We start from the raw sequence: 27,500 nt of genomic DNA, 5'->3' as shown, positions 1-27,500 counted from the left end.
AGGCATAGCTCTACCTTCCCGAATGTAATTACACTCTGACGGCCAAAGAGTTCGGGATGTGATCGGAGCAAGAAGTAGGCTAAGCGCCAAAGCAGCTCGAGCCATTGCTGGCTATTGATACAGGGAGAGTGAGAAAGCCACCTTTAGTTTGCATTTAACGTAGGCCATTAAGACGCATTAATAGGTGGTGGCGGTGCTATGGTGGTCAAATCAGCAGCAAGAGGCAAAAGGAACAAATTGCCAAAACAGAACCAATACAACATTCCAAAACACCCAACAATAGCACAGCCATTACACACCGCGGCAATTCAACTTTGACAACTGTGATGATAGACAAGCCAGACACACCATCGGCTGTGCTCTCCTTCAGATTCACCCCATAGCCAACTCCGAGGCTAAGCTAGACTACTTCACCAGCAACAGGCAAGACCTAGCATACCAATACATGCTTCTACGAATCCAATCTCCACAGCAAGAAACAAAAGTCACTTCTTACCTGACACGATGCACAACTTTGGTGACATTCCCTTCTCCCGTCACGCTTTAAATGTACATAATTCCTTGCTTAGTTGGTCCGTTTTTGTTCACCAAAGTGATGAGACTTCTCTTCACAACAAGTTAGCTCCTACAATGGTTTCAAGACCTTATGATGCATGGCCAACACATCACCGTTAATACCATTTTTATTACTACCTTGACACCACAAGCTAAACAAAACAAACTCGCGTCACTGCACCGTTCTACCAAAGTACGTCTAGGCCAAATGTCTAGGCCTAGGTAGTTCTTTCCGGTCTGGTTGGGGTCTTTGAAGTTCTTTGAACACAAATGTAAGCACACGGCGGTGCCAATAAATAAAATCATGGCTTACCAGAGGCTGTGACCACCAGTTGACTACAACACCTCTCCAAAATTCCTCTGGAAATGCCCATCCAATTCGTTGTCAAAACTTCCCAAACTGTTTAGCCCATATAGTTCACATCAGCTAGTTTGATATTTGCTCACGGGCATTTTCTATGATGCTCAATGTTCCTCCGTAGCACTAGCAATCCTACAGTGAAAGAGAGTCAGCGCGGGCAATCTACAGTAGCTGCACCTGATAGTTTTTTGACTACAGATACACGCTTCAGTGCTATTAGGCCTATGCACCGGGACCTTGCATCGCAAAGCGATGTGTTTCAGAACATGTTTTATTATTGTTTAAAAAAATAAAATAAAAATAAAATAAAATAAATTCGGTTTTTTTTCCATGGCCCTCCCCCTAACTCCGATTTTTTTTGCCATGGCCCTCCCCTCCACCTCATTTTTTTTCATCATGGCCCTCCCCCCCCTACGCACCAGCCCTCCCCCCCCGGTAAATTACGAACAGTCCCTAATGTGGGTCAAAGGTGGAGGATGGAAGGTGGTGGTGGGATCTAGCAGATGGTGTGAGCGTGCATGCATATGTAGGCTACAGGTGTGTGTGTGTGTGTGTGTGTGTGTGTGTGTGTGTGTGTGTGTGTGTGTGTGTGTGTGTGTGTGTGTGTGTGTGTGTCATGGAGAAAGTAGGAGTTTTGTGATTATGTTTGTTACTAAAACAGATCTATCTGAGTGGGTGAAGCCAGTGTGTTCCAGACACGACCCATGCAGGCAGAGAAACACACACACACACACACACACACACACACACACACACACACACACACACACACACACACACACACACACACACACACACACACACACACACACACACACACACACACAAATGCACACCGACTCACCCACCCAGACCTGCAAACACACACAAGATGCACACACGCGCACACACACACACACACACACACACACACACACACACACACACACACACACACACACACACACACACACACACACACACACACACACACACACACACACACAATTACATTGGCACGTACATAGATACACAACTCATCTTTGAAAACAGAAGAGCTAATTGTTTTTGAGGACTCTGACTCATAAGCATGGCTCCCAATCAAAGCTCTGTGTGTGTGTGTGTGTGTGTGTTTGTGTGTGTGTGTGTGTGTGTGTGTGTGTTTGTGTGTGTGTGTGCGTGTGTGTGTGTGTGTGTGTGTGTGTGTGTGTGTGTGTGTGTGTGTGTGTGTGTGTGTGTGTGTGTGTACGTACGTACTGTACTGGCTCCTAATCAAGGCTTTGTGCTGCACAGTGTGTGTGTCGCTTCGTAATTATGATTCATTTTGTGTATTTGGAACAACCTTTAACTTAGTTTACTGAACTCAAAAATATGTTAGCCTGTGCACCACGCACACACAGAATTGGCTTCTTGTAATTAGAGCAAACGTATAACTGAGTTAACTGAACACAAAAACATAACTAACGGCCTGTGGCCCACATCCACATAACATGTATTGGATTACAGTAAGTTAAAGTGATACTGTCCCATTTTTGAAAATAAGCTCATATTACACCTCCCCTTTAGCTAAATAATTGAGTTTTACCGTTCTCCTTTACTCCCTACCGTTTTCCTAGTATGGCAGTGCAAATTTTACCGCCAAGCTATCAGTTAACATGGAGTCCTATGAGACCAGTTAGCCGCCAGCTGGTCTCATAGGACTCAATGTTAACTGCTAGCATGGAGGTAAAATTTGCACTGCCATTCTTAGAGAACGGTTGAAAGTACAAGAGAAAGGTATAACTCAATTATTTAACTCAAGGGGAGGTGTCATATGAGCCTAAGTCCAAAAATGGGACAGTATCACTTTAAGTCCAAGAGGACCTATCATGTACTCAAAGTAGCGGCCCTGTGCACAACCACTGTCCAAGTGCTGGTGATGTGCAGTAAGAGTAATACAAGTGGAGGAAGGATGAGAGATAAGTGTAAAGGGCAGCCGTGGCCTAGTGGTTAGAGAGTTGCTCTTTCAATCTAGGGGTTGCTGGTTCGAATCCCCCCTGACCTCTCCATTCATGGCTGAAGCGCCCTTGAGCAAGGCACCTAACCCCACATTGCTCCAGGGACTGTAAACAATACCCTGAAAAATAATAGCTGTAAGTGGCTTGAATAAATGAAAGCGTCAGCTCAGTGTAATGTAATGTAATGTAAGTGTAAAGGTAAGGAAAGTGAACAACGCAACTTCCAGCAAAGAATATCAGTGTGCGGTGATTCATCCTTCCTTTACTGGGACCAATCATGTATCATGACATGCATTCACTGCCTATTGCACTGGCATCCCACCTGTGTGAAGACCAATGGTGTATCATGAATGCATTCACTGTATTTCCACAATGGAGTGACCTGAGATGCCTCAAAGCTCATCAGCTGAGACGAGGCAAAGGGAAGATCTCTTGCCTTGAAAATCAATATTCTGCCGGTCAGACAACAATACATACAGCTACGTTTTTGTTTTTGTTTTTAAATTGATGACATAACAGGTAACATGAGACAGATTGCCTTAAAGTGGTGGTTCGCTATTTTAGACATTAAGCCCTGTTTGTGTGACTTCTGGGGTGAAGTAGAGATGTTCTCATCACAATTTTGACATTTGGTGCTGAACGGAGCATTTGGGTATTCAAGACTGCAGCCCCCCCACCTTTACATTGACTCCAATGAAGCACTCAAGCAATCGATCATAAAATGGCATTGAACTTTCGTTTGCAGAGACATGAAACTCACCGAGTGGTCAGAGGTGTGCAGCGATACGTTGGCTCGAAAATCGCCGCGAAATACGCTTCCAGAGAAGATATATTATCATTATTGTCCATCTTCATTGATTGTATTGGTTTGACTAGTATTACTCCGAGCGACCGGAAATGGGGGTGCGTTTCTTTATGTTACTATCTATGGTTTGTATGCAAGCTGTAGTCTTTGTAGCCAGTCCCGCTCAAAGATAGCCGTTCTACCTCGCTCCTTGATGTCTACACAAACAACACACTATCGCTACCTACTGGCTGGATGTCTACTGCTATTCAACGGCGTCTGGGAAAAAATAGGTCCGCCAAATGCTAAACAACAGTTGGAAGGCATATTTCGCTGCAATTTTCGGGTCAAATTATCACTGTCTAACACTGACCACACGGTGAGTTCCATGTCTTCTCGAACGAAAGTTTAATGCCATTTTATAATCGATAGCTTGAGTGCTCTATTGGAGTCAATGTAAAGGTGGGGGGGCTGCAGTCTTGAATTGTGATGAGAACATCTCTACTTCACCCCAGAAGTCACACAAACAGGGCTTAATGTCTAAAACAGCGAACCACCACTTTAAGGGAAATTATTCATGAACACAATTTAGTGTATTCTCAACCAGAATTGCTTCAGAATCAGCCGTACTGTATGACGTGACATACAGTTTAAAGTAGCCCTACATATTGATGTAAGAGGTAGCATACACCGCTGCATTGTAAAACATTGCAGCCAGTTAAACATGAAAATGTGTTGCCCTGCTGCTTTAAGCTTGTAAGCTAACTTAACTTGAGAAAGCCTTGAGCCTGCATCCATTTCAGTTATGTAATGTGCACTTGCCTCACAATCCCATATTTCATTGTAGTTTAGTCATCTTTGAACATTATACACACACACACACACACACACACACACACAGACGTGCACGCATGCCACACACACACACACACACACACACACACACACACACACACACACACACACACACACACACACACACACACACACACAAATGTGTTTTGAGTTTTGAGTAGGGTCTCATCTGGACATTGTGGGAAGAAGGAAGGGCGTATTGGTGTCCATACACACAGTCCCACCCTCTGTTTTACTGTACATTTAAATGATATAGTTTTCAAACCTGTATCTTTTTCAGAGGAATTTGTATTTGTTGTCAACGTGGCTGCCTGAACTACAAAATGTAAGGGGTAACCCTGGGTGTGTATGAAAATAGGTATGATTATCTAGGTCTTAGAGCAACTTGACTGTGGCTGAGTCTGTAGCAGTGAGCATCAGCGACTAGGCAGGAGAGTGGAGGTGAGGGCGTCTGTATAAGTGAGTGTTGACCAAACAGGTGAGGTGAGGTGAGGTGGGGTGAGGTGAGGTGAGGTGAGGTGAGGGGGCTTATGACAGGGCAGGAGGAGAGATGCGTGATGCGTAAGGCCAGATTACTGCCTGGCCATACAGGGCCCAGTCCCAGGGGACCAAGAGTCAAGGGGGCCCTGAGGCCCCAACATCCAGGGGCGGTTCCAGACATTTATTCTTGTGGTGGCAAAGGGGTGGCGAAGTGTATTTCAGGGGGGAATGCTCCTACACTAAGGGAAAATGATAAACGCTATATAATCGACACACACACACTTATGTAAAACAGTGAATCCCTTAAAGCGAAACCCTGCAACCTAAAGTTCTATGTCTGAAATGATGTCAAGCATTAAGGCTATTGGTCACAATCAGGGCTCTTAATTGGGGTGGCAAATCATATCTCTGGGGGGGCAAATGCCACCCCCTGCCACCCCTTAGATCCTCCCCTGCAACCATCCAAGCTACACACCCCCCCCCCCCCCCCCCAACTTGTATGTGCCATTCTCATATTGAGTTAAAATCAACTTTTAACAACTCTATTTTCAAATTTTATTGGGGTACAAACCCCCAAACCTTCAACAAGTTACTGTCTCAAACATCTCTCCAAAGGTCCCTGAATGCAATGGATGTGGGCCTTTCTTGCTGCTTGGCCAAGGGGCCCATGTAGTGATATTTCGTCCCTGGTGATGCCTGATTACTTAGTGTCCTCTTCTTACTCCTCTTGGCCAGACATGTCGTGTCAGGATGCTCATTACATAAAGTGCTTGCGTTAGTAAGATGCGGCCTGAGGCTGCCTGGTGTGTGTCTGTAAGATGCGGCGTGACGCTGCCTGGTGTGTCTGTCTTGTGTGAGGTAGCCTCCAGGGACAGATCATGAGTCCATGGGCCCCTGGGCCAGACAGCAAGAAAGGCCCCCCTCCATGGGCCCCTGGGCCAGACAGCAAGAAAGCCCCCCCTCCATGGGCCCCTGGGCCAGACAGCAAGAAAGCCCCCCCTCCATGGGCCCCTGGGCCAGACAACAAGAAAGGCCCCCCTCCATGGGCCCCTGGGCCAGACAACAAGAAAGGCCCCCCTCCATGGGCCCCTGGGCCAGACAACAAGAAAGGCCCCCCTCCATGGGCCCCTGGGCCAGACAACAAGAAAAGCCCCCCTCCATGGGCCCCTGGGCCAGACAGCAAGAAAGGCCCCCCTCCATGGGCCCCTGGGCCAGACAGCAAGAAAGCCCCCCCTCCATGGGCCCCTGGGCCAGACAACAAGAAAGGCCCCCCTCCATGGGCCCCTGGGCCAGACAGCAAGAAAGCCCCCCTCCATGGGCCCCTGGGCCAGACAGCAAGAAAGGCCCCCCTCCATGGGCCCCTGGGCCAGACAGCAAGAAAGGCCCCCCTCCACGGATGTTGCTAGTTTACTAAAAGCGAAAAGAAGAGGTGCGTCCATGGCTTGTTTTTGTTCTAGTGTGGTCAGGGACTGGTTATGATTTCATGGGCCAGACAACAAGAAAGCCCATTCAGAGCTCCATTATCTCTTGGGCCCTTGAGTCTGGGCCCAATAGGCCCGTGTTGTAATCGGCCCTTGGTGGTGAAATGCAGTGTGATACGTCTTATACAGGAGTGCGTTACAATATGCAGCCTTGCCTCCTCCACTTGTGCTTGTCTCCTCGTACCAGGAAGTAATATGTCATGATGACATGACTGACAACAGTAGTCTACACTGAAAAGAATGGAAATCAGGGGTTGTTGAATGTTTAAGTAATTATTTAGTATATTGAAAATGATTGTTTCATGTTCCTTCTCCAAACATGTATAAATCATGTTGAACTATTATATTCAGGACGGTGAACAATTTGTTAGATAAATTCATGCTGAGAAAACATGAAATTGTTAGGTTTTTTTTTAAATCTCCGCCCAATCTGATTCTAAACACGTCATTAAAAACTCAAACGAGGTTGAGATGCTGCCCGGGCCCTGCCCTAGCGGTGACGCAAGGCTTTTGCCACAGCTTCAGCTATGGTCGGCAATCAGGAGAAGTAGATCCACAATTGTTCTGTTTCTCTCCTGCTTGTACAAGAGATCATTTGTGGGAAGAATGTTGACAGTTGGAAGAAAAAAGATGATTCTAAGCATACTTATCCCGTGAGTGCACACCCACCATCTTTCCTTTCTCATCTGCCTCGACAAGAGGAACTACTGAATCGGCTGTGGAGGGAACAACGTTTACACTTCGGAGATTATTTGACGATGGAAGGATTTATTGGCAAGGTAAAATTACTAATATCTTTCCGAAATGTTGAGTTTGAGTTGAGTTCGATGGAACATTAGGTTCAGTGCCCCATATTGTGTAACACGGTGTCAGTAGGAAGGCTGGCTAAAAAATAACGTTCACCAGTGTTAGCGTGGCTAGCTAACTGGCCATTGAGACTCTCAATGTAACTGGCTCATCATTGCCAAGGACTAGACATACCGATACAAGTCTTTACGGTAGTTATGTCTGTTAGCATTGTGAAGAACTTTTTTCTCTTCGGAGATTAAAAGACGAGTGAAATACTTATTTGCAAGGTAAAGTTACAATTTTTCCCGAAATGTTGAGTTCGAGGGAACATTAGGTTCAGTGCCCCATATTGTGTAATACAGTGTTAGCAGCGAAGGCTGGCTCAGCAGCAGTTCAGCAGTGTTAGCATGGCTAGCTAAATGGCGCGTAATTGCCAAGGACATGCATGTCATAACGGTAGTTCTGTCTTGTAGCAGCTAAATGCACATTACTTAATGTCATTATCTTTCAGTTATCTTTTATGTATGGTGTGAATGTACTAAACTTGGTCTTGCTTGGTAAGTTAGTCTTGCTTGATTATGGTACTGGGGTGCAGCAAGTAGATGGTATTCATGCACATTTTCAGAATGTTCCATGCACATTTAACACATGATATGCTTTAATTTTGCATCACTGTGCGCATGCAACAGTTGGTCAGAAAAAAAAGATTTGACTGTTTTCGTCTCTCTCTCTCTCTCTCTCTCTCTCTCTCTCTCTCTCTCTCTCTCTCTCTCTCTCTCTCTCTCAGGTGAATGTGGCGTTGTAAGGGGCGCTCATAGTCGTTCCAACAAGACACGATTTGCTGACCCATTATAAGCGCAAACTCAGGACTTCGTTCGCCCTGCAAGGTATTCATGCATGTTTTCAGAATGTCCATGCACATTTAAGACATGGAATGCTTTAATTTTGCATCACAGTGCATGCAACAGTTGATCAGAAACAAAAAGATTTGACTGTTTTCATCTCTCTCTCTCTGTCTGTCTGTCTCTCTCTCTCTCCCTCTCTCTCTGTCTGTCTCTCTCTCTCTCCCTCTCTCTCTGTCTGTCTCTCTCTCTCTCTCTCTCTCTCTCTCTCTCTCTCAGGTGAATGTGGCGTTGTAAGGGGCGCTCATAGTCGTTCCAACAAGGCACGATTTGCTGACCCATTATAAGCGCAAACTCAGGACTTTGGTCGCCCTGCAAGGTATTCATGCATGTTTTCAGAATGTCCATGCACATTTAAGACATGGAATGCTTTAATTTTGCCTCACGGTGCATGAAACAGTTGGTGAAAAAATTCAAAAAACGGAAAAACTTGACTGTTGTTCTCTCTCTCTCTCTCTCTCTCTCTCTCTCGCTCACTCTCTCGCTCGCTCGCTCACTCTCTCTCTCTCTCAGGTGAATTGGGTGGTGCAAGGTGTAGTCGGTAGTAGTTCCAACCAGGCACGACTTGCAGACCCATTATAAGTGCAGACACAGGACTTTGCTTGCACTGCAAGGTATTCATGCACATTTTCAGAATGTCCATGCACATTTAAGACATGGAATGCTTTAATTTTGCATCACAGTGCATGAAACAGTTGGTGAAAAAATTCAAAAAACGGAAAAACTTGACTGTTGCGCTCTCTCTCTCTCTCTCTCTCTCTCTCTCTCTCTCTCTCTCTCTCTCTCTCTCTCTCTCTCTCTCTCAGGTGAATGTGGCGTAAGGGGCGCTCATAGTCGTTCCAACAAGACACGATTTGCCCTGCACGTTGCCCTGCAAGGTATTCATGCATGTTTTCAGAATGTCCATGCACATTTAAGACATGGAATGCTTTAATTTTGCATCACAGTGCATGTACAGTTGGTCAGAAACAAAGATTTGACTGTTTTCATCTCTCTCTCTCTCTCTCTCTCTCTCTCTCTCTCTCTCTCTCTCAGGTGAATGTGGCGTTGTAAGGGGCGCTCATAGTCATTCCAACAAGGCATTTTGCTGACAGCAAGGCGATTTGCTGACCCATTAGAAGCGCAAACTCGGGACTTTGGTCGCCCTGCAAGGTATTCATGCATGTTTTCAGAATGTCCATGCACATTTAAGACATGGAATGCTTTAATTTTGCATCACTGTGCGCATGCAACAGTTGGTCAAAAACAGAGACTTGACTGACTGTTTTTATCTCTCTCTCTTGCTCTCTCTCTCTTGCGCGCGCTCTCTCTCTCTCTCTCTCTCTCTCTCTCTCTCTCTCTCTCTCTCTCTTTCTTTTTCTTTCTTTCTTTCTTTCTTTCTTTCTTTCTTTCTTTCTTTCTTTCTTTCTTTCTTTCTTTCTCTCTCTCTCTCTCTCTCTCTCTCTCTCGCTCTCGCTCGCGCTCTCTCACGCTTTTTGAAGTAGACGAGGTATGCCCTATATTAGTGTTTCTCAACGGGGGCGGTAGGGAGCTCTAGGGGGGCGGTGGGAAGGATACAGCCGATAGGGAGAGGTGCTTAGTTGCTATAGGGGGGCATTCTTTTTTAATACTAAGGGGGGTGTTGTCAGGCTTATGATGAGGTCAAGGGGGCGTTTGTTCAAAAAAAAGCTTGAGAACCACTGTCCTATATGATGTTAGCATAGAGTTTGGCATTATAAGTTGTATGTGATTTGTCTCTTTTGTGTCTTCAGATAAATGCTGAATTCAAGAGAATAACTACAATGCCCTTGCAGTCGAGATTCCTGTCCCAGCTAGACATATTGTCTGACAAGCTGCTGAAGCTGTTCAAAAACAGAGGAGGACAGATTGACAAACGCCTAGAGAACATTTTGGCTTGCATGACTGAGGTAAGAGAATTTGAGAATTTTGGGATAGTGCTGATTAGTGTTGACATAGAATTCCATGAAATAATAATGTATCCTTCCTTGATGCAGGATGATGATGTTGATGGGGGGTGTGAATGCATCCTGAAGGCATTGTATGTGTTCCTTGTTAAAATTCCATAAAATAATTTATCCTTCCATCATGCAGGATGATGATGACATTGATGGAGGACGTGAATGCATCCTGAAGGCATTGTGTGTGTTCTTTGTTAAAATTCCATAAAATAATTTATCCTTCCTTGATGCAGGATGATGATGTTGATGGAGGACGTGAATGCATCCTGAAGGCGTTGTGTGTGTACCTCAATGAAGACCCCAAATGTCTACTTCGCGCGTTTGTGGTGAGTACAAGCAGTGTGCTGTGCATGTCGCAAGGTGATGATGTTCTCTGTGCCCCTTCTCCGTCTCAGTCTTTTTCCCCTTTCTCTGTCTTTCTGTCCTCTCTCTCGCTCTTTCACTCTCTCTACCCTCTCTCACACTTCACTATTTCTGTCTCTCTTCTGCCACACTGTCTCTCTCTGTGCCCTCTCTCTCTCTAACCTCCATAGCGCAGAGCCTATGTTTTAACCTTACTGTCACTGAAATTGTAATGGTTATGTCTGAATCTGTTACTTATGGCTCTCGCTACTGTCATTGCAATGTTATGGTAGTTGAGTACTTTCAGCAAAAAGTGAGCAGGCCTGCAGCCTACCCCATCCGCAGGGGCTACGTTCCCTTTTGCCCAAAAACAGGGTACGGCGTAGAAGTAGAGTTTTCCATGAAAGGGATGTTGGGAGTTTCTTCTATAAACCACCAACTCCAAACACTAACCCATTTTCCCAACAAACTCCAACTGAACAACTGTCCTTTTGTTTGATCATCTTTTTCGTTTGACTGTTCCCTCTGCAGGCACAAGACGAAATCCAAGTGCAAGAGGGAATGGAGGAAACGACTGTAGGGATCTACATCATCAAAGCAGATGCCACCAGCAAAGCAGATGACATTGGCATCATTTTGGAAGGCCAGCAGGTGTTGCAGGATGTGGATAATGTGCCATTGGCTGTCGCGTTGTTGTTTGGATTGATTTACGCCCTAAATCTGAACTACCCCGACGGCCTCAAGCGCACTTTTGAAGTCCTGCAGAAAATTATCATGGAGGTGGAAGGCACCATGCTGTCCAAAAAGGTTCAGGTACTGAAAAACCAACTCATTCACAACACACACACACACACACACACACACACACACACACACACACAATCGTACTGGAAGAGACTGAGCCTCGGAGCAAGCATTCAAAACGCACACACACACACACACACACACACACACGTACTGGAAGAGACTGAGCCTCGGAGCAAGCATTCAAAACACACACACACACACACACACACACACACGTACTGGAAGAGACTGAGCCTCGGAGCAAGCATTCAAAACACACACACACACACACACACTCGTACTGGAAGAGACTGAGCCTCAGCTCAGAGCAAGCATTCAAAACACACACACACACACACACACACACACACACACACACACTCGTACTGGAAGAGACTGAGCCTCAGCTCAGAGCAAGCATTCAAAACACACACACAATCATACTGGAAGAGACTGAGAGAGCAGAGCCCGAACGAAATGAATGACAGAAATGAAGTGTTCTGTTGGAAAAGTTCAATTTGCATATTGGGTCTCACTGTCACATAGCTTGAAGTCATGTCCCTGGACTAAAATTTGACTAAGGTCTACAGAATTTGTGTGCATTTAGGAGGTCATTGCTTTTTAGATACTTTGCCAAGAGTTCATTTTCAACATGTGTCTACGTAATGTACCTGAAGGGTCTTTCATGATCTGGCTGTTCAAACTGAATTGGAAATACATTGGAGTTTTCATTGTGAAGTAGCCTAAAGTTATGTCCCTGAACTAAAACTTTACTATTGTCTACAGAATGTGTGTATCTATCTATCTATCTATCTATCTATCTATCTATCTATCTATCTATCTATCTATCTATCTATCTATCTATCTAGCCTATCTAGCCTATCTATCTATCTATCTAGCCTATCTATCTATGCAGCTCCCCATTGACATTTCCTTTTGTTCTCTCAAAGCTGTTGGCAAGTGCTTGTTTTGGTACAATCATAATGAATGTTTTGAAATGAAGGTGCCTTTTATCTTCTTGGATGTAGTTTTGTGTGTGCATTTAATGCGCTCTCTCTCTCTCTCTCTCTCTCTCTCTCTCTCTCTCTCTCTCTCTCTCTCTCAAATGACTTGGCATATTGGGGGTGTCGGTCACTTTTAACTGAATGAGTTAAGCTGTTGAGTACACAGCAAAAACTGGAATGTTGAAATTTCAGGGTTAAACATGCCAGAGTTGATTTCAACTCTCAAAATGTCATTTTAACACATTCTGATTAAAATGGTGTTCAGTGTTGGAGTTATTTAACAGAGTTATTCAAACCCAAGCAAATCAACTCTGTAGAGATGTGAAGTGCGTCTCAGCCGAGTTATCTTGTCAACGATATTTGAATTTCGAATTTTACCGGTCGCCATTGCCAGAAGAACGGCTATCAGTATGCTACCAACGTCCAGAAGAGGACACCGGACGGCTTATGAAAGCATTGTTTCGGTAAGTGTGCGCCTTTTATGTATATAAACTTGCCATAAATTGCTTTTCACGGTGTACATGTGCGTCAGCTGTGAGTTCCTGTTTGTGGAAAGCAAGGCACATTTCAAGTAATAGGAGGAAAATCAACTAGTCTTTTAAGGGGAGCAAATGAATAAGCACTAACTGCAGCGGTTTGCTGTCCTGTGGTGGATTTGGGAATATAGATGCTTGCTTTAATGAATTTTACAAAGGTAGGCTACATTTCGTTGTGAAGTACTTCGTCCAGGTTCTGTCAACGGTGGTTAGCTACGGTAGGCCTAAGTCATCCCTTCTGGAAGTCATCCCTTCTGGGATTCATTTGGTTGCTATTTCGCTTAGTAGAGCTCATAACGGATGGTTGGCTGCCCATTTGGGCGGATGCTTTTTAGGTAATAGATTGGTAAGTCGATGGACTGCGACTTGTGTCTTCCACAAGTCCGAACTCTGATAAAGACAGAGGGAGAGCTCGCGCATAATATTTCTCTGGTATGTTCGGTGTGGTAAGTCGCATCATGTGCTTGGTCAGCTTGCTTGCAAGAAAATGTTGTCGCGACAATGGTTTATTGTTTGTGTCAACGGACGTTTCTTATCTCGGCTCGTATACAGTGCTATGTGCTTTGCTTGCTTGGCCAGCGTCGTAGCTCGTCTACTGTTTGATTATGCGGATGAAGGCTGCGTGGGAAACGGTTTATTCACCTGTCGTTGTGTTCCAAAATCATAAGGCTTTAATGCGGAGGGTTATAGTTAGCCAATTTCTCTCTTTCACGAGCAGGGATTTGTTGCTTTGTTGACACTACAGGGAAGTTTACTGGTTTAAAGAAAGTTGTGGCTAGAGCATAGGCAACAAGGCAACAGCTACTACAAGCTATGCATGATAGCTGATATCAGCCGCAAATCGTGCGTGTGTAGTAGTTCCAGAGACCGTTTAGTTCTAGTGTGACTGTGTGATATTGTAGGCCTAGGCCTACTCTTATGTGCAGCATTTCCGAAGACTGGTTGGTTTATATTTTTTTTCATATAAATTAAATATGTAAAGTTGTTGTGTGCACTACAGTAGTGAGACAAAAGCCTTTCATACATTTAGTTAAGGTTGCCTGTATGTTTTGAAGGTGTGTCTGGAAAGCCCTGTAACGTTTTGTCTTAAAAAAAAAAAAAAAAAAAATCTCTTCTGCTCTGGATAAGATGGATGTCTTTCCTCTGACCTGTTACCAAGACAGCTGGATGTGTAGGAAGCTGGAACTAAGTCACTGAAGAAGTAAACCGATGAAAACCGATTTGGATTGTCTGAGAGATGTAATTGACTGAGTTCAGGACAAATGTGTCAACTATATTGTAGGCCTATTACTTTAACAATAAAATCACAATAACTGTTTTTTGGCTGTAGGACACAAGTAAAAGGAGAAGAATGCTGCTCAGCTGGGTCGGCGAAGCTCTTGGATATCATCTGCATCTATGAAGTAAGTTTTTTATATCAATGCACAACACAACAGCAGGCGTTAATGCACACGCACACACGCACACACACACAATGAGAGCTGGCCTGATATTGTTCTTTGATTCTGTGAATGTGCATGGAATGCCTAGGCCTACTGTCTGGTGTCACTTCAGACAATTTTGCAACGATTTACTGTATGTTCTGTCTTTTTGTCTGCCAAATTCTCAAACTTGTTGTCTTTCTTTTTGTCTTCCTCTTAGGGCACCGGTAGGCACAGAGTCATTCCGGTAGGCACGGAGTCGTTCCTCGATGGACGTGATGACCTGGCACCAAAACCGCTTAATGTGTATGAAGCTGTCTGCATCGAGGGAAGAACCCAGTACTGAAATGTGAGTGTATGATCCAGTTATTGTAACCATGGGTGCCAGTTGTACTATATATTTCACAGTAAAATCCCAGTAAAATCCCAATTACTATTACAATACTCAAATTCCCACTAGTTTCAACATCCAATTATATTGTTCTCACTACCACTGGCTTGTCAGGACCCAACAACGCAGTTCAGGATGAATGTATGTCAACTGTATTGTAGGCCTTAAACACTTAGGGGTTTCTTTTGCCTTAAGACATGTAAAAGTTTTTTTTATCTTTTACCTGACATGTTTCGACGGTGTTACTTCCGTCTTCATCAGAGGGAAACCCCTAAGTGTTTAAGTTAAACAGTTAGACATAATGTACTTAATACATATGTATTGTAGGCCGATTACTTTAACAATAAAATCACAATAACTGCTTTTTTTGGCTGTAGGACACAAGTAAAAGGAGAAGAATGCTGCTCAGCTGGGTCGGCGGTCACACTACTTATTCAAGAACCTCTTGGATATCATTGGCATGTATGCAGTAAGTTTTTTTTATATCAATGCACAACAGCAGGCGTTAATGCACACACACACACACACACACACAATGAGAGCTGGCCTGATATTGTTATTTGATTCTGTGAATGTGTATGGAATGCCTACTGTCTGGTGTCAATTCAGACAATTTTGCAACGGTTTACTGTATGTTCTGTCTATTTGTCTGCCAAACTCTCAAACTTGTTGTCTTTCTTTTTGTCTTCCTCTTTGGGCACCGGTAGGCACAGAGTCATTCCAGTAGGCACGGAGTCGTTCCACGATGGACGTGATGACCTGGCACCGAAACCGCTTAATGTGTATGAAGCTGTCTGCATCGAGGGAAGAACCCAGCACTGAAGTGTGAGTGTATGATCCAGTTATTGTAAACATGGGTGCCAGTTGTACCATATATTTCACAGTAAAATCCCAATTACTATTACTTATAGTTATTCATTCTTTTTCTGCTGTAGGACACAAATGAAAGAAGGGGACTTCTGCTCTGCTGGGTCTGCGACACTACTTATCTGAGGAGTCCTCAAACATCAGGATGTAGGAAGTAAGATCTTTTTTATGTCATGCATAACAGCCCATGCGTGCACGCGCGCACACAGACACACACAGACACACACGCATGGGCGCAGATAGCTTTTAAAAACTGGGGGGGACATTTTCACAACAAACCGTCCGTCGGGGGGGGGGGGTTGGTGTATTAGGCTATTATAATACCCTGATTATAATACACTGAATATCGTTTTTTTTATTGTTAGTCGCCTGTTCATCTTCCGCTAAATAATTGTATTTGCTTTAGTAGCCTAGGTCTACTACATTAAAAAAAACAAATCTTGATTAAAAAATTAAAACATCACAAATGTTTACACCGCTCCAGCTTCTACTCAGAATGTGCACGAGTCTCCCACCAAGACCCCGCCCCAGTGCGCGCTTCTAAACACCTCTCCCATCCCATCAGCAAGTGCTACTTTCCCAACCAATTCAAACTTTAAACAGGAGAACTGTCAACAAATTTCACGTTGTATTAATGTAGGCCTACAGCAGGCTATGCAACACTGTGTGATTTATGGCTATAGAAATTTTAAGACGACCAGTCTCGCAGTGATTTTGCATGCAAACATAACTTGAGTCCAGGCGCGGTTTTGGGGCGTGCGATTGATATATTGGTAGGCTAAGCAAGAAACTGGGTAACCAAGTCAAACTAGGCTATATGGTCTCCTCCAGATTAGACATTTTTGATAAAAGCGACTTAAATGGTGATTCTTGAGCTCTTCAGACAACCTCTCTGCCACTAGGCTACTCGTCATTTTTCTACCACGCTGCGTGTCATATTGTATCCTTCAGTTCACTCCACCACTTAAAGCAATCCACACATTTGCGTTGTAATACCGCCGTTTAACAACAATCCACAGTAAATGCATCCAACAGAATGACACCTCCGCAATCATCATTCCAAAAATCCGTAAAAAAAGACATTAAGTCCGATGTTCACAGCATAGGCCTAGACTACAAAACAACAGACCGACACGACAGCTACTTGCGTTGGCTTTGATTGACAGCTGGCATGGCATGGCCCTACAAAGCTGTCTTTTCACTCGAAAACAGGTCCACGACACAGACAAAAAAAACCCTTCTGAACAATTAACATCTGTTAACTTCAGCAACTACAAACAGCGTCACAGCGGATATGAACCCATAGTGACCTTACCTTAAAACGTTGTCTTGAAAGAAGCTAAATCCCAATTTTTAATCCATGCGTTCCACCACCATCGTTCACGTTCCACAGTTTTTGTAATCCACATCACAGTTAGCAAGAAAGGGACTGTCTTAGACATTAACTTTAATAACAAAAGCAACTGGTCTGAGCCACAAATATAATGTAAATATGACGCCTGCTCTTCTCCACTTCCTGAATCTAGCCCTGTCAAAAGCCAATCACCGTGAGAAGCAAAAAGCTTATGGCGCTTCAAATCTGGGACTTCAGTGGCTGTTAGCCAATGAAAAAAATAGATTTACTGCCATTAACTTCAATGCATTTGCTTAATTCTGCAATACCTCACCACACCATCGCAAGCATAGAGATTCTATGTCGCTACCTGGTGTCACTGTTGACACAGTGAGCTGACAGAGCCGTTTATAGAGTGTAGTACCGTTTTTTTGCCACATATGAAAGTGAATGGTCCAGGGAGGCGCTATTTCGCACATTGCAAAATGCAAAGGCAGAAATCAGATATTTTCTCCATAAAAGTGAGGGTCCAGGTGAATGAAAATATGGGTACGTCATGTACCCCCCGTCCCCCCCGCTATCTGCGCCTATGCACACACGTACAAAACATGCGCATGCACACTCCACTCTACACCACACACAGATAAACACACACAACCTTAAAGGAAAATCCCTACTAGTTTCAACATCTAATTATATTGTTCTCACTACTACTGGCTTGTCAGGACCCAACAGCCTCTTTTTTTCCAGCCCTGTCCATCATCTCATTCTAATGAGTGCATGATCTGTTAACATGTAAAACAGACATAGCGTGTAGCACCCAAAATGCACATGCAGTCAAGTCAGAAATAACATTTTATATATATTTTTCATAATTTACCTAAACCATATTTATGATGACTGAGATGGAAGAGCCATGTCTTGGCCTAATCATTTACACTTTTCTTTTGTTTTGCTTTTTCAAGACTTGTGGTGAGATGCCAAGAGCCAGCTTCACCGTGCTTTTGGGAGATCATCTACTACGTGAGCCTTGAGTATCTACAAGCCAGCTGCTACAAGGTCCTGTACAAACTGTCAATCTAAATGTTGCGACATCCCTGTCACTTCTTTTGGACTGAATACATGCTGTGTTTGAAATGTATTATTCGGATAACCACCCATCAGGGAATACCTTGTCTGTTAATGGCGGATAGACATGCCATAGACATGCAGTGCACACTTTGATGTTTTTTATTTTAATGTCTTCTATGTTTTTCCAAAGTTCTTTTTTATTTATGTTCTGTTATATGCTGGTTATGTAAGTACTGTATGGAATGTAGTGACTATAGAGCCCAAGACAAATTTCAACCTGGGGACAAAAAGTTCACTCCACTCTGTTAGCGCAGTTATGGATGCACTGTAAATTTTGTAATTAACCAAAAGTACGGTGAGACGCCTGTTTGTGCAGATGAACCTGCTGGCGGGCCTGTTTACTCATAGCTAAAAAAGCAACATATTCTCTGTGCAAAGCACATGGGCTCTTCGCAAAGGGGTTAAAGGGACACTGTGTGAGATTTTTTGTTGTTTATTTCCAGAATTCATGCTACCCATTCAATAATGTTACCTTTTTCATGAATATTTACCACCACTATCAAATTCTAAGTATTCATTATGACTGAAAAAAAATGCATTTTTCATACATGAAAAGGGGGATCTTCTCCATGGTCCGCCATTTTGAATTTCCATAAACAGTCATTTTTAGCTGCAAAAATGACTGTACTTGGACCATACTAGAAAATATTTGTTTATTACTTAGTAAACGTTCATGTAAATATCAAATTTGGCAATAGGCAACCCAGTTTCAATGAGCAGCATAGTTGCAGTACCTTTTTTGACTATTTCCTGCACAGTGTCCCTTTAAACATTTTAATGTGCTGTTTTACAGTGTGCTATACAAAAGGTAAGGTGAAACTAAATTTTTGAAATTCTATAATTCTACAGTGTCACTGAAATCAAATGGTACATTGGTAAAACTGAACCATTTCCTTTAACCCCTTTCAGCAGAGCATTTACTGTCACCAATATTGTAATGCCTGAGTTTTAACCTGTTACTTAAGGCTCTTGGTAATGTCATAGCAATGTTGCTATGATGTAGTTGAGTCTTTTCAGTCATGAGTGATCAGTCTTGCTGATAACCCGTCTTTGCAAAGAGGATACAAAGACGCATGTAAATTCAATTAAGGTTTTATTGCTCCAATGCTATCATGTGTTAATGCTACACTGCTGTGATTTGCATCTTTATAGTATATTATGAAATGTATTGTTAATTACCTTCATTGTTCAGCAATAAAAAAAGAGATCTGAAATATTATGCATTCTTGTATTTTGTTTTTTAAATTGATCTTAATTAATGCATTGGTCAACAATTCTAAAAAGTTAAAATAAATTGTGTTTGTGTTTTCTTGGAATTAATTATTGTCATTTTAATGGTTGTATTGTCCGATTTTTAAAGTATGTTGTGTCGATTTAACCCAGTTTAGGAAGTTAAAAGGAGCTCTGATTTAGTGTTAATGTAAATCAATGCAGTGTTAAGTTAACCCAGTTTAGGGAGTTAAAAAGGAACTCTGACATAGTGTTAATGTATATCGATATAGTGTTAATTTAACCTTATGTAGGGAGTTGAAAAGGAACTCTGATATAGTGTTAATGTAACTCAATGCAGTGTTAAGTTAACCCAGTTTAGGGAGTGAAAAACTAACTCTGATAAAGTGTCAATGTAACTCTATATAGTGTTACTTTAACCCAGTTTAGGGAGTTAAAAAGTAACTCTTGGCACAGTGTTAAATATTAACTATATTGAAAATGTTAATTTAACTCTTTAGAGTGTGGAGCCAAATAAACCCGCAAAAAATGTTAAAATTGACTCTGTGGGAGTTGATTCAACCCTCTGGTTTTTGCTGTGAACCGTTGGAAAGTGTATTTGATGAAATAATCATAATAAAAAAAACTGCAGTTTTAAGTCAGTTTAAGTCTCTTCATTCTCAAGTATAAAAGCATGTAAATATTGGTTGACCAAGTAGCAATATATAACAATAAACATGATATATCTGTTTACAGTGTATGACTGTGAGCGTCTGATCAAGTAGCAATATATATAGGACATAAAAACATGGTTTTATACATAAAATAAAATATTCACATCAAAACAATTTCTGTGTAAAGTTATCATAGAAATTGTGTTTTTATGTAAATGTTTTATATATTTTATAAAATCATGTTTTTATGTGCCATATATATTGCTACTTATCAGACATTCATATACTGTCATACACTGTAAACTGATATCATGTTCAAATGACATGAAAACATTATTTTCAGGAAACAGGATAATAACATGTGCAACCGATGTCCATGATATTATCATGTAAATGAAACATGAAAAAAACATGTTTGTTGCAAAGCAGAAACATGTATTATACATGAAATAAGAACTGAAATAATACATAAAATATTAACATGAAAATATCATGTTTGTTCTATAAGCCAATATCATGTTTGAATGACATGAATACATTATTTTTAGGAAACATGAAAATAACATGTGCAACCGATGTCCATGATATTATCATGTACATCTGAAAGAACTTTTCTTTCAGTGTATTTCAATATCTTGCAAAGGCTCAATTGTAGAGTCTTTTTCTCATTTGCAATTGGGATGGTGAATGAAAAACAGTCCCTCAAAAGTTGTTGTGGCTAGGCTGACAGCTGGGAAACTTGACCGTTTGCTCCACGGAGGAGGGGCCAGAAGGCAGGACGAGGAGACAAGCACAAGTGGAGGAGGCAAGGTTGCATATTGTAACGCACTCCAGGTGTCTTGTATGAGAGAGCCACAGTAGGCTGAGACAGACTCTGTCTTATTTACGAGTCTGTGCTGGCTGGCTATAGGGAGGTTATGATGAGATACACAGTAAATGCTGCACATTGTAAATTCAAGAAGGATACGAAGGATAAAAGGAGAGCAAAGGAAAAACACACACTCCGCACTCCTAGAGACAATCCGCATTACAAGCAGCATTACAACTAACTTCTTTAGGTTTATCTGGCTTGGATTGTTTCACAGTCAAGTAACTAGTGGGTTGGCTGCAATATTTCAGAGTGTGGCTAGCTCTTAACCTGATTATCATCGACTATCAATTCTCTTCAAGACTTGGTTTGACCAAGAGCACAACAATTAACATTTCCCAAACAGCATGATTGACCCACCTCCCTTGGTTTGCTACTGGTTGTTTGCTTCTCGACAAAGTGTGAGGAGTTCTCGATTTTTCTGGAGTTCAGAAACAATATTTGTCTTGCTCCTGACCTGACTAGAAGCAGCGCTTAAGGTGTTGTGTCACTTGGAGGGTACGGCTTGGCTACCTCTAGCCAAATGCCTGGGCTACAATAGGCCAATAGTGCCACTGTGTGTGAGGTTTCTCATACCATGCTAACCAAAGGATTTATGTTACAACATAATGACACTGCCAAAAAAACACAACAAGACTATATGGTGAAATGGTGTTGACGTAATGTTGATGATAGGCCTAATGTTGTGAAAAACTCCATCAACACTCTAATGGTGAATCACTACATCTCTGGATAGCTGCTTAAGATGCGGTCATCCTATTCCAGTTGGAAACTGTACGGTTCCAGGCGCACCATGAAAATATCTAAAAATAGGGGGCGACTGATTTGATGTTTAATTATTGATGTTTCCACCTGTCTTCTCTTCCTCTGCTCTCTCTCTCCGCTCTCTGCCTCCGCTGCCGCCGTCTGCTCCTGTAGTCACCGAGAGAGCGTTTCCATGACAACCTGCATTCTTGCGGAAGGTTTCTGCTGGTGGGCGAGCCCACGCGCCCATGCGCTGACTGACTGACGAGGCTGGAGGATGATGATGCGCCGTGAAATTATATAACCGACTTACCTAATGATGGACAATCAGCTCCCAATGGACCCCCCCCCCCACCACATATGTACATAAATTGGACTGTGTGCGAGGGCCCCCTACATACATGTGGGCCTGATAAGTAAGTCACACTTAACCCCCCTGTACGACACCCCTGAACTTACCTGAGGAGGGGCATCGGGGCAATAACATCATCACCAATCTACACTACACTACCACTTGGGGTTTCTTGAACTAGGCTAATTTTGTTCTTCACCCACTGACTTGCATAGCAGCCTGGCACTTTTTTCTTTTTTATAGGGCAGCATACTCCATTTTCAGGCTGCACTGATAAGGACGTTGGTGTGTGCGCTTTGTTTCTGACAAAGCCTAGCATTTGGTCAAGATATAGGGAGCCTATTTGCTCCAGAGTAGCATCTGCTAGTAGTGCCACAGGCAAGGCTACCTGTTTCTGTTTAAGTGTCTAGCGTCTAGCCTATCAACATGTGCACATCATCGGCAGCTGAGCTCTCTGCTGCTGTGCTGTGTCCTCTCCAGCCATCCTCCATCCCATTCAGGCGGCGTTGCCATAGCGACAGGAGGAATGCGACTCGGAATATGAATTCCTCTGGCCCCAGCCGGTGCACGCGCAGCTCCCCCCCCCCCCCCCCCCACCTCACGGTGACACTTCCATCAGACTGCAGCAAATTCCAGCCAATCAGCTGAGCGAACATCGGCCCACGTGCTTTTTTTATTCACAAATTCGATGTGGTGGGCTCGCTCTCTCCGTGGCTGCATGCGCGATTCAAGCCAACGTTTCTCTACTAACTCCTCACCAGCTCGGCGTGCGTGAGTCATCTTTTCCCCCGCGGGCCATGTTATAGTAGCCTAGCCTAGCATATCCACGGCCAACAAGCACGCGCAGACAAGAGCAACACCTTTGGCTTTACGGTTACACTTCTTGTGAAAACTCAACAGATGCCTCCTACACATCAGGAAAAGACTCTTTTCAGGATAAAAAAAAACCCGTCTACCCCTAAGTTTCCTGTGTGTTCATAATTAATTCGGCATCTGCATACACACGTGTGGGCAAGGTTACAAGCAACACATTGAATACATACGATGCCTATCTTTAACAATAACATGTAGCTTATTTAAACGTCGCTCATACAAGTGAGTTGATTCACTGAAAATGGTTGAAATTGTTCTTCTGTGCGCACTTGTGCACTTCAGTGCTTGTGTTTTAGTGCGTATGGCATATTAATTACGCACTAAAACATAGTGCCCGAAGTGCACAAGTGCACCAGCTGAGACACAGAACAGACCCCGCGTGCAGGCATGCGAGCTTCATTTTCAGCACCACGGGCAGCGGCAAGACAGCAGGAGCGCGCGCGCAGCTCGTGTTCCAAGGACAATGTGGTCACGACATGAGGCTGAATATGTGGCAAATTAGAAGCTGCTCTACCCCCTGTCTCTCTCTCTCTCACACACACACACACACACACACACACACACACACACACACACACACACACACACACACACACACACACACACACACACACACACACACACAGTAGTCAACACGGTTCAGGAATGGGAGTTTTGGGCACTGTTGAAACTAAGGCAACAGGTAACTGTTTGCACCACAGTAGTAGGTCTACATGTAGGTACACAAATCTACGAGACTACTTGCTGAGCTGGCGGGCTTTTGGACGCTTGTGTCAGCTGCAGCAGTTTTAACGGTTTTAGCATGTTGGTCCTGTTAGCCTACTCTTTCCATATGCCCTTACAGATAATATACAGCAGCGTTTTGTCACGAGCTTCACCTGTTGGTAAAGTGCCCATATAGTTCAGGCAGCTGCTCCCAGGTCGGTTTTGGGAGATATTTTCGCCCACGCAATACATGTTGCAATTTTAATTCAATACTATTCTTCTGAGCACATGGTCCCACTCGAATTTAGCAGGCCTATCACATTTTAACTCATTGAGTAAACCATGTATGCCCTAAAATACTGTTAAATGCTTTCACACTCTACGTGTCAATTCAACACTCACATAGTTGAATTCAACACTTCATCGAGTGAGACCACACAGTATAGGCTATGCTCACAACAGCGTTGAATTAACACCGCAACGTTTTACTCTGCACTCCGCTGACTGGCAGACGCTATCAGACAGACAGAGCAGCGAGATGTGTGCTATGGGGCCAGCAGCGTGCAGCCCTAGGGGATGACGTCAAGGCTCCTGTTCTGGACCACACACACACACACACACACACTGTTGCTGTGTGCAGGGTGCAGGCCAGGCTCGGTGTAGCCTAAGGCCCAAATGTCTACAGGACTGTAGAACGGATCCCTGACAGGAGATGAAATGAAAACAACACGGAGACGATAACATTAACCACCTGATATTGAATGACTCACCTCGGAATTAAGATTTTGAAATGTTTACCAGAGTGTGTTGACGCAACGTAAGGCTATATGCTACTACGTACTGCGGCATATGATCTCACTCTATAAATCCTCAATTCCCCGCATAAAAAAGGCATGCCAAAAGGAGACTTCACCAAGGAGAAGACCAACAGTCCTATAAAGACATCAAATTAAAGCCGAGCTACGCAGTTATGTAGCATGGAGGGAAAAGAAAAGGCAACACGCCAAGATGTTTGGCTGCATTTATATATTTCTGAAATGTACATTATAAAACATTATACGCGTCATACTATAACAATTGGCACATGTTGACGGCAAAGGATTCTTTTTTTCGTTGTTGAAAAATAGTGTACATTCAACGTTCAGATAAGACAGCTTTCAGGCGCCCCCAGTAAACCGTGTTGCCGTGTTGGGGACGCCACAGGCCCGGTCAGCACCTTGGACAGGTCCTCAGGGCCCAGGCCACAAAGACGCAGCGAGACCCCCCTACCCAGCAGCCAGGCCACGCAGAGAAAGCACTACCAACACACATTACCTGAACACTGACATTCTAGCTAATCACTTCCCTCATATGCCCAAGTTCAAGTCAAGCTTTGCACCTGATCTGATAGCCGTTTCTTGTCTTATGTCTTGGTTTGTTTTTGTTTAGTTTTTTTTAATCGTCGTTGTCTTCTCTCGGTTTTTTTTCTTTCCTTTTAAAAAGCCACGATGGATAATATACAGATAGAATACTGTTGTAAAGCATGCAGAGAGGTACAGTAGCGCTATCGCCCCCTAACCCGCAGCAGTGCATCCAGCGGTCTGGTGGTTTGCCATTCGCAGGGTCCCCGGGGGAGTCTTTATAATACAGATGGAACAACATTGGAGCAAAAAAAAGAAAAGAAAGAAAATCTCATAGGAGGGGGGTTGAAGCGAAGGCCCCCCCTCTCGGTCTCTTCCTGTCAAACCGACGGCAGTGCGAGACACCTTTACGCACTCAGCCACCGGTGCTTACATTCAAATCCAGCCCCCCTTCTCAAAAAAGGACTGGTGTTTTGGAGAGGTATCAAATAGGCTTCTTCTCTCTTCTTCCTCTCTGTCTGTTTAGCTCTCTAACTATCCATCCTGCAATGCTGTCCAGCCAGAGCCAGTCACCCCTTAACTTAACTTTAAGTTTAACGGTCTAAGTTATTAGTCCACTTCACGTTGCTGTTGCTGTCCCTGGGGCCTCCCTCGTTCTTGAGGTCCTGAAAGACCTCGGTAAAGAAATGCGGGTCTGAGTTGATCTGCAGCATCTTGGCGCTCATCTTGTCTATCACCCGTAGAGACCTCTCCCAGAACACTTCCTTGTTGCTCTCCACGAGGAAGGGCTTTAACGGATAGGAGATCTCGTTCCCCATGTACGAGTAGGCCAGGTAGAGGCACGTGAGAAACGTGGCCTGCAGTTCGTACTCGGTGGAGATGTCCTCCGTGACGGCCTCGCGACACAGCATGTAGACGAACACCAGGTTGGCGGGAGTGATGAAGCCTTGGTCCTGCCACCCTTGGATCAGCAGGGAGCGGTCCACGTTGCGGAACCACAGGATGATCTCGTTGGGGCTCAGCTCCTTGAGCTTGTAACAGCGTCGGCACATGAACTCGCTGAGGCACCGTAGGAGTTCACCGGTGGACGCCTGAACGATGACCCGCCTGGGGGAGATCAGAGACCGGCTGCTGGGCTGCTTCTGCACCGCTATCAGCTGCTTGGGGTTCTGTTGCTGGTTCTGGCCGCTCTGCTGGTTCTGTGGGCCGACAATCCCTCGCCGACTGTGCTGGTCTGGCACGGTGGGGACAGGCACTGCGAGGGGACCTTGCTTGGTGGCTTTGCGCTCCGTCTGCTGCAGAGATTTCTTGAGGTTTTCGCTGTTGAGCTGGTCCACCGCGGGGTTGGTGATGGTGTTGGCCTGAGGAGCGGGGTTCGGGTTAGGGTTCACCTTCTTGGCATTCTTCTTCTTGGCCGAGGCGGCCACCAGGCGCTTCCACGTCAGAGCCGAGATGAGGACGGAATGGCGTTTCAGGCCCCCCTTGGACGACTCCGATTTACCACCGCTGGATGCCCCCCCACCAACACCAACACCACCACCACTGCCAGTGGCATCGGGCTTTTCATCAGTCAGTATCCCGCCCTTCGCCTTCCTGGAGGTGGGGGAGATGGATAGCACCGTCCCCATCTCTCTCTCTCAGCGGTGACCAGACCAGACCGACAGACGCCCACCCAGTAAAAAACGCAGTGTTAATCCAACACTTAGATAGTACTCTGGGACCAGACACACTCTAGAATATGTCAAAATTGACCCCCTTTGAGTGTTGATTTCACACTGGATTCCTTACTGTGATGGTGCACCCACCTGCCTGTCGGAATGCAGTGGTCTCTCTCTTGGTCTCTCTGTCTCTTCTCTCCTCCTCACCTCGCCACACGTCCTCTCCTCCTCGGGCTGCGATGTTACGCAGCGCAGGGACGGTGCAGCAGAACAGGGTATTCCACTCACTGCGCTCACTTACAGGTCCGCGTCCATTGATGGCGACTGGTGGTGGAGGGCTGGCGATGCAGCTGCTGAAAATCAAAATAAAAAATAAAAACGCAGGCTGGGCTGGTTTAGTTTAGTTAGCGTGTTTGGCAGATTCTTCGGCTTGTCTTGTCTGCCTGTATGGATGGATGCGATATGATGCGGTGTGCTGGGATGCGGCACTGCGCTTCAAGCTATAGAGTCCTGCGACAGCTCTAGCGGAGGAGAGGAGAGGAGAGGAGAGCTGTCAGTGAAGATGCAGATTCACTCAGCACAGCACAGCACAGCACAGCAGCAGAATGGGAATGGGCAGGGCTACGAGATTTGTAGCCGGGCAAAAACTGCAACCGCGGTAAACCTGTAGACTTGAGATTAGTGCATCCACTCCAGCAGCCAACCTGCTGACGACGACAGCGTGATGGACAGCCCTCTGCGCCAATCATAGCGCAGACAGAGATGCCCGAGGGGCCACCCAAGATGTGTTAATGGATGGGCGAGAGACAGACAGCGAGTTTAACTTTGCTATTTTTACACAACGGTTCCATCCCGGGGTATTGGGTAGGGGGGTTTTGCTCCACTAAAGCAAAATCAGAGCTTGATGTAGGCTATGGCATCTTCCCTTAGCTATTCAGGTCATGGGTACCCCAACATTTTTTTTGTTTTTTTTTTGGATGTAACATTATTAAGGCATATGATGGCATTGATTTTTTTCACATGCAGGCAACAAAAATAAAATGCTGTGAATGCAAATGTTGTTTATCAAACAACGTTAACAGAACAGAGTTGTCATTTTATAATACAAATGCAAAACATGCACAT

The 27,500-nt window shown here is 44.3% G+C and overlaps 1 protein-coding gene and 1 long non-coding RNA gene across 2 annotated transcripts; one reads left to right on the top strand and one right to left on the bottom strand.

Moving 5' to 3' along the window:
- Positions 1 to 12,509: 12,509 nt before the first annotated feature.
- On the top strand, positions 12,510 to 15,697 carry LOC134443399 (uncharacterized). The gene is made up of 6 exons (XR_010033655.1): positions 12,510 to 12,737; positions 14,140 to 14,212; positions 14,451 to 14,579; positions 14,999 to 15,090; positions 15,329 to 15,446; positions 15,557 to 15,697. It is a non-coding gene; the product is annotated as an uncharacterized LOC134443399 (long non-coding RNA).
- Positions 15,698 to 25,310: 9,613 nt separating this feature from the next.
- LOC134443400 (cyclin-dependent kinase 5 activator 1-like) lies at positions 25,311 to 26,345 on the bottom strand. Its single transcript, XM_063193187.1, has one exon. The coding sequence runs from the start codon at positions 26,343 to 26,345 to the stop codon at positions 25,311 to 25,313; it is 1,035 nt and encodes a 344-aa protein (XP_063049257.1).
- Positions 26,346 to 27,500: the final 1,155 nt, after the last annotated feature.

Source organism: Engraulis encrasicolus, unplaced genomic scaffold (assembly GCF_034702125.1).
Source record: "Engraulis encrasicolus isolate BLACKSEA-1 unplaced genomic scaffold, IST_EnEncr_1.0 scaffold_318_np1212, whole genome shotgun sequence".
NCBI classification, from domain to species: domain Eukaryota; kingdom Metazoa; phylum Chordata; class Actinopteri; order Clupeiformes; family Engraulidae; genus Engraulis; species Engraulis encrasicolus.
Note: the sequence above shows the minus strand (reverse complement) of the source record. Positions and strands in the feature narration are given on the sequence as shown.